The following is a 12046-nucleotide window of genomic DNA, read 5'->3' on the forward strand; positions in this document are numbered from 1 at the left end:
TTCTGTAAAGGGCTGAGCAGTAAACATTTTAGGCCTTATGAGCCACAGTCCCTGCTGCAACCATACAACTTGGCCATGATAGCGCAAAGCAGCCATAAACAACATGTAGGCAAATGGGCATGGTTGTGTACTAATAAAACTTTATTTACAGAAATAGGCACTGGGTCAGATTTAGCCCATGGACCTCAGTTTGCCAACCCCTGGCCTCATAAGAGCTAACCCTGGAACCAAAATTCCCGATTTGAATCCCAGCTCTGCCATTTTTCTAGCTGTGTGAAGTTGGGCAGATTTCTTAATTTCTCTGTGCCTAGGTTTTGTGCAAAACGTAGTAGCTTGTTAACAAACAAAATGAACTACTAATCTCTGTTAACAGTTAAAAATTAAATGAATTAATATGTGTCGAATGCTTAGAGAAGCACTTGACACATAGTAAGCCTTCATTAAGTATTTACTATTATCACCATTCAGTTTTAGCAGAGGAATGCATTGGTTGGGACCCCTGAACACTAGAATTTCCCAGTACTAGAGCTGAAGAAACATGGTCAACAGTCTGGCCTGAACACCCAATGCTAAGGCTAAGGGAGTCCTCCCACAGCGACTGAACCCTGTGGTGAGCTGGGTGGCATACCTGTGCCATCAGGGGTGGCACACACATAGGTGGGCAGCATCTTGACGGGGGCAATGGTGTGAGTCTGCTTGCTCAGACCTCGCTCCATTTCTACCTTCATCCTCCTCTTGACCTCCAGCAGCTGCTCACGGCTCAGCTTCAGAGACTCCAGGGTCTTCTGGCGGGCTCGGTGTTGATCGGCCAGCCGGTAGGCCACTGCTGTCACCATGGCTGCCCCCTTGCCACTGCCGTCCTCAGAGCGGAGGAACCGGATGTCGCAGTCGGGCACCAGGCGCCGCACGGTCTTGTGAAGACGCTTGGCGAAACTGCAGTCACAGACGTGGGGTAAGAGGTGGGTGTCCACAGTTAGAGTCAATGGTACAAATGGTGGGGGCAGTAGCTCACCACCTCAGCCCAAATGACACCCTAAACATCCTCTCCCTACTCTTTCCCAAGTTAAGGGTCACTGTATAAAAGCTCAGCTATTCAACTGCGACCACCCTGCTAAAAGGAAGGGTGGCCTTCTGGGAAGCCAGTGTCGCCTGCATGCACTCACAGAAGACTCCCTTCCCATAGGCCACAGTTCCTTTGCCCAACTTATCAGCCTCAGGTGATTCTGACACCAACTACTATTCATGTTTCATCCTTCATTTCATTAGATGCTGCTTATGAAAGACCCAAAAAGGAAAAAGTCAAGATGCTCTTCTGGACTTTGGCCTCTCTTTGGCCAATTTCTGCCAACAATCCTAGAGGTGTCTGAACAGCTAAAGATAATAGGTGTGTTCAGCAAGAAATTCTCGTGTGGTGGTTGCTTGGAGCCATGGTCCCCAGGGCCTACTCCAAGTGTGGCCTATAGGCCACCAGCATCTCTGGGGGCTGTTCGAGATACAGGATCTCAGGCTGAACACAGACCTTCTGAATCAGAATCTACCTCTTAACAAGATCCCCAAGTAATTCGTGTACAGCTTAAAGTTTTAGGAGCTTTGGACTAGGAGCCTAGGGAATGGAATGGCTGAGACCTTCCACATCTACCTTCAGTTAATGAAGGCCCACTGACCTGGCACTCATATTAGGTGAAAATGATGGGATAGTAAGTGGGCACAATTGAGAGAAATCCTTCAGGTCCCAACTGAAATTTGAGTATTTCAGCACTTATGACCAAGGGATCAAACCATGGAGGGCAGAGCAGGATCAAATCAATACCCAGGTGAGCCAGAGAAGCTGGAAATAAGAAGGTGCAGAAAAAGAGCCCCTAGAAGCCAGGAGAGCTCTGAGTAAAGCCCTAGTTGGCAGCCTTCAGAAATAGCCTCTACCCATGCCAAGGAAAACACACTCATAGCTCCCGCTTGCCCCACTGGGAGCTTTTATTCTACAAAGAACCTCAACTCTGTGGTCCATCTCCACCACCCCACAGTGCAAAACCGGGTTCCTGTGGAGTCAGGTCTATCAGAGGCCCCGAATGCTGGCTCACTGGGGATGCTTCTTGTAGACAGAACCGTCCACCCCGATGGTGGAGCGCAGCCGCTCCTCGCCCTTGTTCTCCTTGATGCGCCGCAGGACGGCTGCCAGCGTAGCCGCGCACAGGCTGGCTGAGCGTGTGGACACGATCTGGCAGACCCGGTGAGTGGCCACACAGTCCTCCTGTGTCGGGTCCAGGCCCAGCCGCACCAGGATCTCACGGGCCTTCCGGATGCCATCCTTCTCCCTGGGAAACAGAAACAGCGTGTGGGCAGGGGTCCACTCACTGTGGCCAGTGGGCGGGGTATGTGGGCCGACATAGAAAGCCCTCGGCTCCAGCAAACACTATGTCCCAGGGAGGGCAGACACCCACCTCACTGCTCTGTCCACCTATGGGGGCGGCGGTGAGCAGTGAATAAGGAGGAGAGGAAAGCACAAGCTGAGTTCCTCTCCCAGACACACACACACACACACACACACACACACACACACACAGTACTTCAGGTGCCCATTTTTCCCCCAGTGAGAACAATTAATTTTTCTCACACACATCCTACGGGAGGACGAGGCCCTGGTCTTGGGGCTTTACGCACCAAGTTGTGCGTGTGTGAGTTTGCCTTTCTCAGGTTAGTGGGAATGGTTTCCCTCTGACCACAGGAACCCAGCTGTGGAGCCCATCCTATTTTCTCTCAATAAGGCAGTCAGAGTCTATTGCACTTCACAATGGAGTCAGCACTGCTTTACCTTGCATCTAAAGATGGCGATAAAGGGTTGATGCTATGAGATTAGCCCTCTTCTTAGGGGAACTAAGAGCCACACAAATATGAAGACTGTCATCCCCTCCAACTTTAACAAGTAGGTACAGTTCCTTCAAGAATTCCACTTAAAACAAAGTCATTTGAACTGTCTCACTGCTCTCTTTAGCACCAAAATCACCTCCTGTCCACCATCTGGTCCCTGAGACAAGGCTTCATCAAGCGACAAGTGGAAGTCTCAAGGACGGGAAACCAGGCCCAACACTTTGGATATTGTTAACTGAAAAACAAAAATCAGGCCATCCTCACTCCCACTCCTGCCACTCTGTGAAGATGTAGGTAGGCCTCAGCCCTACCTTTTGGAAATAAATGGGTCCATCTCAGGGCCACCCAAGGACCTATTTTTCTGTTATGAAGCAGGGGTCAGGACAGAGCCCTTTTTGAAAATCACCAATAGGGAATGAAATGTCAGAGCTTCAGGAGAAGGGAAAGGAAGTAGATGCAAGTGAGTCATTAAAAGACCCACAGGGAGCCTCCAGCATTAAGCTTAGGTCCCTGGGCCAGGCAGGAACACAAGTGCAAAAGCACGAGTCCCTGCGTGGGGGCCAGCTGTCCCCAGCACCATGAGTCACTTTGGTAGTCAGCACGTTCAAAACAGACAAGAGTGGAGACTATCTGGCTGGTGACATCTAGCCACAGGCCTGCCATGTGAGGCCCAGGCCTCACCACTGGGTGAGACCCTCCTGCCGTCCACATTTGAAGGATCAAGGGTCCATGCGTCTTCCTCATTCCACGGCCACCTGTCCACCCTTCTGGGGTCCCAGTGAACAGAGAAGGACCCGAAGCTTACCCTTCAATATCTGAAACATCTTTGGTCTCAAAGTGGCCCGTGGCGAGGAGCTCAGGGCTGAGCTTCCCCCCGAAAAGCAGCTCCTCCTTGGCCATCTTCACTAGGATAAGCCTCACGAGCTCCCCCATGTACATTCCACTGATCATCTTCTCAAATCTGCAGGGAGAGACACACCAAAAAAATTAAGTCTCTGCTGCCAATGAACTCGCTACTCCCTTGTGGAAGCAACATGCACACACGTGAGGCTGATGCAGGACAAAGCGCTAACTTGTGTGGCACTGACTAGGAGTGAGAGATGTAGAGAAGTGATGGTATTTCCTTCTCTAGCAAGGAAATGCTCTTTTAAAATGAAATCTTATGTAGAACCTCAATATTTATTTACAAGAGGAAAAAAAAGGTCAATCTGATTAAATTTGGGGCACAGGGCCAGCAACTCATAACCTCACACTGTTCCTCCCCTTGCAGGCCATTTGTGGATTCCTGAGAAAACTGTGAAAACAACCTGGGGTGGGAGGACGATGAAAAAGAGTAGAAGGACAGGTTGGGACAGGTGAGAAGGAGTACCAAGTGTCAGGTGGTCTTGGGAATCTGGGAGTGAGACATGTTGGAAGTTTCCGAGGAGGAAGGTGACTGGATAGCTGAGAGGGCAGTTGGGTAATTTATTTTTTCAACACTAGGTGACACTGTTTTCTTTACAAGATCGTCTTTCTGGCTTAGATATGTGACAGGAGAAACCAAGCCCTTACAATTCTTTCTAGCAAAAAAGGCCCTTTCTTGGTATCTTAGAAAGGATCTAGGTCCTAGAGAGAGGAGGCACGCAGGGCCTTGGGCCACTAATCTACGCAGGCCTTCAGAGGAGGCCCAGAGCAGGGGTGTGGATGGGATTCCGATGTCACCTGGTGCAAACCAAAGAGAGGAAGCCGGGCCCTCGGGAAGTGACTTGCTCAAGACCCAAAGCCAGGTATGGCAGAACCGGAGCTAAGTGGCGAGCTGGCAAAACTGCCTGAACAGAAGGTATGTTTAAAATGTTTAAGCACCAGCACAGGCACGCTGCCTGAGAGGTAGCCCAGCTTCAACAGTAAGGAACCCACAGGTCTGCTTCTGCACCTGCTCCAAAATAGCTGGTTCTACGACACATAGGGGAGGGGGCCAGTGGGGCTCTGAAGTGTGAGGGGTAAAAGTTTTTATTTCAGTTTTTAAAAACACTTTGTTTCAGTCAATGTTTGGAAAATATTTATTTAGAAACATATAAAGAGTGAAAAAAAGTTCCTCCTCAAGCCCAGTAATAACTTCAGGGACAGCTGACACGTTGGTACATGTCCTCCCAGCATTTCTTTTTTTCTTTTTGAGCAGTTTTTTCAGTCCATGAATTTCCCACCAGCCATGGCAGACACAGCCAGTCTATGAAATGGACTCATGTTTCAACATGTGAGAGAAGCTTGTGACTTAAATAGACTGTGCTTTGAGGAAGCAAGGACTCCCCCTGTAAAGAAAAGGACTCTCTTTTATAAAGCTGGTTTATAGGTTGGATTTTCCTCTCCAAGCAGGGATTGGTACTAGAAGATTTCCTACAACAGTCACAACACCAGTAAGACCAGAGTGGGCATGGGAATTCCCTGGTGGTCCAGTTGTTAGGACTCCACGCTTTCACTGCCGAGGGCCCTGTTCAGTCCCTGGTTGGGGAACTAAGATCCCGCAAGCCTCGAAAAAAGACCAGAGAGGGCCTGATTGCTCAAAACGTTTTGTAACTGCCTTCAGAGCTTGCAGCAATCCCTGTTTCAAGATCTTTAATAAGGACATTGGGCAAATGTTTGTGAGAGTGAAATAATGTTTTGTAAGAATCAAAAGTAACTAGAGGGCTTCCCTAGTGGCGCAGTGGTTGAGAGTCTGCCTGCCGATGCAGGGGACACGGGTTCGTGCCCCGGTCTGGGAAGATCCCACATGCCATGGAGTGGCTAGGCCCGTGAGCCATGGCCACTGAGCCTGCGCGTCCAGAGCCTGTGCTCCACAACAGGAGAGGCCACAACAGTGAGAGGCCCGCGTAACGCAAAAAAAAGAAAAAAAAAAAAGAAAAGTAACTAAAACCCAAGTCTGACCAGGTTGGAGAGACTTCAGGGGTCCAAAATGCTAGAGCCCCTCCTCCAGGCCACTCCAGGATCCTGGCTGGACCACAGGTCCAGGGAAGGTGGCCGAATGGGCTCCTTAACCAACTTTTCTACATGCCTTGGGTCTGGCTACGGCTGGAACAGGAGGCCCTGGGACTGCTGCGACCCAGCCTAGCTCATAATAGGCAACGCTGCAGGAGTCTGAGTCAGAACCTCAGCCAGTAATTAGGAGCCAACTCTCACAGCTTCATCCCCTGAGCAGTGACAGAGCTGCGAACTACAAAAGGAGCTTTCAGATCCCTAATCTTTGCCATCTCAACGTGACTTTTCTTATGTGGTGCACAAACTGTTTCTATGGACAGCTTACAAACCGAAGGTGGAAAGAAAGAGCAGGGCCGCACACTTCGAATACGAAGAATACGACCTTCTAAAATGACTGCTCTGAGAGATCCAGTCAAATCATTACCCATAATCTGTTTTGTCCGCTTGCTCTATCTTTTTTAGAGCGCTCTCAGCAACTGATAGTCACAATGTATTAGGAAGCACAACATTCCCATCAAGCAGTGGGTGTCTTGGCAACTTTTGGGGGCTATGAGGTTGTAAAGTAAAAATGACAGCCACCCCCGGACCTGGCCAGCCCCCACCTCAGCTCTGGAGCCCAACCCCCGAGCCCACCGCACACAGGGCAGCCGCTTACAGTTGCTTCCCGGGGTTCAGAGAGCCCATGTCGATCTCCTGGTCAAACTCCGTGCGGATGTCATCAAGCACGCCATCATCCCCAAAGGCTCCCCACTCCATGTTGATACACATACGGCCCTCATCACCCTCCACCATGTCGATGTGGCGCATCTCTTCCATGTAGCAAGCATTGCTGCCCGTGCCTGGACAAAACAAGGGACTGCTCGGCACCCACCCGCACCATCCTCCCCCCAAACTCCACATCTCTCCTAAACCTCCGTCCTGAGACCACCCCAGGGTGGCTGGGATTCCTCGGTACAGACCCCCAACATCCCAACATGGTCCAACCCACTACCACCCACAACTCCACAAGTCCTGGCTCAGCCCTCCAAAGTGACCGCACCATTATCTTCCAATATGAAGTATTCAATACAAAGGAACATCCAGGCCATGGACCCCTCCTCTCTTTGCAGCCCACCCCCGCAATCCATCAGCCAGCACTGCTCCTCACACCCAGTGCTCACGCACCCACAATGAGACCAATCTCGCAGTTCTGGTCATCATAACCACAGGTCATCATGGTCCCAACTGTGTCATTCACCACTGCCACAATGTCAATATCAAAGTCCTGCAGGGATAAAAGGGGGGCTTCTGACTTTCACTGTCACAGAAAGGTTACAGATGTGAAGATGAAGAGAAAGAGCAGTAAGACACACAGCTCAAGTGCAAGGCTAGAGCTGGAAACTGGGTCCAGATCCAGTCTAACAGCAGCATCTCACTTCCCACCCTGCTGGTCCTCATCTTGGAGGGCTTCGCTGACAGCAGCCCTGCAGTCTAGTTCACAGCCATCACTGCACTGAGAAGAGCCCATCTTATCATTTTCTTCTCATTCTCTTTTTTCTTTTCTTTCTCTCCCTCCCTCCCAGAAGGTCTTGTCCTTCTGTGACAAGACCTTTATCATGTCCTTTCTCTACCTTGTTCCACCCTGATATCAATATCATCCCAACTTTCTCATTTGAAAATGATATTCAAGTCTTCTTCAGATTAAGAACTAAAGGGTTTTTCTTGTACCAAGGCTAAGATTAGTTGTCCATCACGCTAATATGAAAACCCCAAAGGCATTTGATCATATATAAGATCACTGGCGTGCTAACTCTCTCAATATAGGTATGTCATTATGCAGCACACCTTAAACTTATACAGAGCTGTATCTCAATAAAACTGGAAAAAAATAAAGATTATTGAGTAACATAGCAGAGAAGAAGACAAGAAAACTTCTCATTAAGAACCACAAAAGATTCTCATGCTGATTTGAGGACAGACAGGGAAAGACTTCAGAGTGAACCCAAAAGAAAGTAAAGAGCCTCCAGACCCCAAGCTCCTGCCTCCCCATCTCTGCTGCCCTACTCACCCCTCTCCTCTGGATGGCTTTCCGGATCAGAGTAACCACATCTTTCCCTTCCACACCACTGGACTTGAACCCCTTGGTCCATGAGACCAGGAAACTCTGCAAAAGGACCAAGGAATATTGATTCCCCACAAAACTCAACCACACTCCTCATCATTAGGAGACCTCGTCCATGGGGCTAAACTAAAGTCATGACTGAATTTGTATATTTCTTCCTGACTAGTCTAGGAAGGAGAAACTCTGTCAATGACCAAGAAAGGAGACTAAATGAATGATTTATTGCCCCCAAGAAGTGGAAAGAGCAGGTTGTAGAAATGCCAAAATAAGACACTTGTATCCTAACGTCATTAACTTTCAACGATGTCTATCATAACACTTTAGAACAAAGGAGTCCCAGACTAATATCTCACTCCTGTTTCCCTAAGAGGGATAAGGATAATGTGCAATGTATATGGTCCTGCAAATTGCCATTTGACAGTGATAAAGACCCCCTCTTCTCCGATACCCCTTTACCATCGCTCTCACACACACCTACACAAACTCTCCCAGAAGGACAGAACTCCCAATACTCAAACATTGTCCACTCGATCCATCACAGCAACCTCCTTTACAACCTCCATTGTAAAGGTAGCAGGTGGCTCAGAGTTCTTCCCAGTCCTCCCAGTCCAAAGAATGAAGCAACAAAAGTGTCTGAAGAACTCATCTTACCTCGTCTAGTTTTGTTTGGAGACAGGGGAATGAGAAGGTAAAACCCAACGGGAGCTTCTTGTCTTTGATTTGTAGCTTATCCATGAAGTTGGCCAGGCATTCAGCAATGTGGTCAAACAGCTAAGGGCACACAACACAGGAAGATGAGCAGGGAGGCAGAATAGCTTAGAGATTAAGAGCATGGACTTTGGGCTCAGAAAGGAACTAGCTTAGCTGAATGTGTGCAAGATACGTATCCCCTCTGAAGTTTTAATTTGTTCACCTATAAAATGGGGGTGATAATTGTACCTGCCCATGAGTTACCAAAAGAATTAAGTGAGTCAATACATATAAGGATTTAACACTAGTTAGTGATTATTAAATACTGTCTTCCACTTACACCATTTATCCAAACCACCGTCAAAATAACTGCATTAGGCAGAGTAAATCATAGCCAAAGCTAATCAGAAAGTCATCGCGAGCCCTGGTAACGGAATATCCTTTGGTGGCTCTGTCAGAACCTCCCTTGACATGGATGCACAGCTGATTGTCTTACCAGAAAGGGCAGCCCATCTCACTGCCAAGAAGTATTTTAGCATCCCTGTCTCTTGTGATTGGGGGAGGGGATGGGACATTCTCTGTTAGCATTCTATAAATGAACTTAACGAAAATAAGTAACTTTTATATTTTTCCTCCCTCTAGAAAACCAGTTTCCTGGGGGCAATTCCAAGAAGTTAGTTTTGTTTTCTAACTTCAGTATGGAACACCCAAGTGAGTCCACAAAGAGCACTGAAGAATAAATAGGGTTTTATGAGTGGGCAGCCTCACAACCGTGACTATTCTAAGGAGGACCCAAGGCCCCTAAGAAAAATCCTAAGCCTAAGAAATCATCCAGACTTTCAATCTGCCCCAAAGCTCGCAGCCCCATGGCTTCCTTTTTGCCCACTCAGCATCCCCGAAGAGAAATTGGTGACCATTCCAGACACTTAGAGACTGAGGCCAGGAACATTCTGACGCAAAAAGTAAGCAAAGGTCAAAAAGACTGAGGAGCAGACATAGAGAATGGACTTGAGGACATGGGGAGGGGGAAGGGTAAGCTGGGACAAAGTGAGAGAGTGACATGGACTTATATATACTACCAAATGTAAAATAGATAGCTAGTGGGAAGCAGCCGCATAGGACAGGGAGATCAGCTTGGTGCTTTGTGTCCACCTAGAGGGGTGGGATAGGGAGGGTGGGAGGGAGGGAGACACAAGAGGGAGGAGATATGGGGATATATGTATATGTATAGCTGACTCACTTTGTTATAAAGCAGAAACAAACACACCATTGTAAAGCAATTATACTCCAATAAAGATGTTAAAAAAAAAATAAAAGAAGACTGAGCAGAATCCAAGGGCCAGGTTGACCAGATGGCAAAATCTAAAAGCCAAGGGAGGTGAAAGTGGACAACATTCCTTTCCTTCTCCGGGCAGAAGCAAGGAAGATTCCACTAAACCTGGGGTCCCCAAAGTGTGGTCCACAGCAGCATCACCATCATGTTACAAATGCAAATTCTAGGGCCCAAAGCTAAACCTCCTGAATCAGAAGGTGTGGTAGAGCTCCAGGTGATCCTGAAGCAGTGGTTTGAGAACAACTGCACTAAACCAAAAGAGGGTTTGCATTTATAAAGGAACTGAGAGGCTCGGGGTGGCAGGGTAGATTGAGAGATGCACTGGCTCCCCAGATGTCTGGGGTATGCTCCGTAAGAGGCTAGAAAGACAAGCCCCTCCTAGAAGGGGGCCAGCTCTAACTGAACTTCCCACATCGATCCTGTCTCTCTGTCTGATCATGTGCAAAATTAACCTCAGGTGATGCTGAAACTCTCAATTTCCAAACCAAAACATTCTCAAGAGCAAATACTGGGCAATGACGGGGCTCTCTCACTAAGAGGATCCCCAATGCAAAGTGCCAACTCCCTTGAGCAGAGATCAAGTATTTTAATGTGGAAATAGGGTTTCTAGACAGATACTCAGCGAGTTCTGTTCTGTTGGGAAGTTGATCAGAGACAAAGTTTACAATAGGGTTAAACAAATTCCTAGCACTTTCTTCCTGGTACTCTAGTCAAAATGATCTTTAGTACAATAGTTTTTATCTAAAAAAAGGAAGTTGCAGAAGCTGTGCAAAGAGATAAGGCCAATCATCAGAGATGGAGGAGGGGTTGGAAAAAGTAAAATGGTTTCCCCTCATCCAGCCCTGATTACTGCTCTCTTTCCAATTGCACTACCAACAGGGGAAGGCAGAAAAAAAAAAGAGAGAGACAGTGAAGAGGCATTAAATAATGTGTTGCCCAATACAGTAGCCACTAGTCATCTGTGGCTATTTCAATTAATCAGAATTTTAAAAGTCCCTTCCTCAGTCACACTAGCCATATTTCAAGTGCTCAATACTACACGTAGCTAGTGGCTGCCTCACTAGACAGGGCAGATATCAAATGGTTCCATCACCATGAACAGTTCTATTGGACAGTTCTGAGTTAGAAGAACCTACAGCTCTTTAAAAGAAGGTAAAAGGAGACCATCTGCTTCCCTTAAAGGAAGACTATATCCTTTTCGGTTAGCTGATGATCTAAGGATAAGATACTGGGAGAAACAGCTAACATCTTCCTGCCATAAAAAGGCTCAAAGAGCATCATTTTATGAAGGTAGAAAGGTTTCCTCTTCCTTATTGGTCTGAGAATGTGTTCACTCCCTTTCCCCCAGGAAACACCTTAAAAAATCTAAAGTGGCTGCTATTACCATTTGTAATTCACTGCTATCATGTGGAAGTTCATGTGGCAGAAGACAGACTCTGTCCAGGGACCCACACTGCCCAGGTTCACAGATCTTCAAAAACTTTTGCAAGTTTTGAGTTTGGTTATTTGGTCTTGGTTTTAACTAAATTTTATTTTTTAAATCCATTTGTTTTCCTATAGTTAATTAAAAGATTGATACCTAATATTTTAAAAAAGAAAGAAAGAAAAAGGAAAAGATAGGAAAAAAAGCATCAGTAATTCCACCACTAAAATAGCAACAATGAATTTCCTTCCAATCTTTTTACCAAGTGTTTTCTGCTGCTTTTAGAACGATAACATTCTTTCCCTTTCTTAGGATGGAATAAGCACCTATATTTTCTAGCTTTCTTTGTTTCATTTTTATATAGCATTTTTTCCCATTTATTTGAAGGATTCTTAATATCACAGTAGATTCATAGCTTCTTCCAGATGGATCTGATAGATTCTTTTGGACTAACACATTTTGTTTCAGTATACTGGAGCCACGTGACCACCTCAGTGCAGCTCAAATCCCACTGTCCCAGAGACTCAGCCTCCCGTGTCCAACCCCAGCATTAAAACAAGGAAAACAGTTTTACCCTCAGGGCCACCCCCAAGGACATAAAAGGGTCTAAAGATATCTCCCCCATATGTCCTACTCATGGTCCAAAATTCCTTTCCCAGGTGGCCTGCTGTGGTGGGAAGAA

At 47.1% G+C, this 12046-nt stretch overlaps 1 protein-coding gene across 4 annotated transcripts in view; it reads right to left on the bottom strand.

Annotated features, from left to right (window-relative positions):
* HK2 (hexokinase 2) overlaps nucleotides 1-12046 on the bottom strand; it is a 61679-nt gene that overhangs the window by 12323 nt on the left and 37310 nt on the right. For 3 of the 4 annotated variants that reach the window (XM_060168637.1, XM_060168636.1, XM_060168634.1), the window contains exons 4-10: nucleotides 8570-8689; nucleotides 7865-7960; nucleotides 6982-7081; nucleotides 6473-6656; nucleotides 3671-3826; nucleotides 2079-2312; nucleotides 629-933 (exon numbers count right to left, since the gene is read on the bottom strand). In XM_060168637.1, the coding sequence (XP_060024620.1) occupies nucleotides 629-933; nucleotides 2079-2312; nucleotides 3671-3826; nucleotides 6473-6656; nucleotides 6982-7081; nucleotides 7865-7960; nucleotides 8570-8689 (1195 nt within the window). The remainder of the gene's footprint in view (nucleotides 1-628; nucleotides 934-2078; nucleotides 2313-3670; nucleotides 3827-6472; nucleotides 6657-6981; nucleotides 7082-7864; nucleotides 7961-8569; nucleotides 8690-12046) is intronic. The other variant, XM_060168635.1, reaches the window with a different exon arrangement.

The sequence above is a fragment of the Lagenorhynchus albirostris genome, chromosome 13, assembly GCF_949774975.1.
Source record: "Lagenorhynchus albirostris chromosome 13, mLagAlb1.1, whole genome shotgun sequence".
NCBI classification, from domain to species: domain Eukaryota; kingdom Metazoa; phylum Chordata; class Mammalia; order Artiodactyla; family Delphinidae; genus Lagenorhynchus; species Lagenorhynchus albirostris.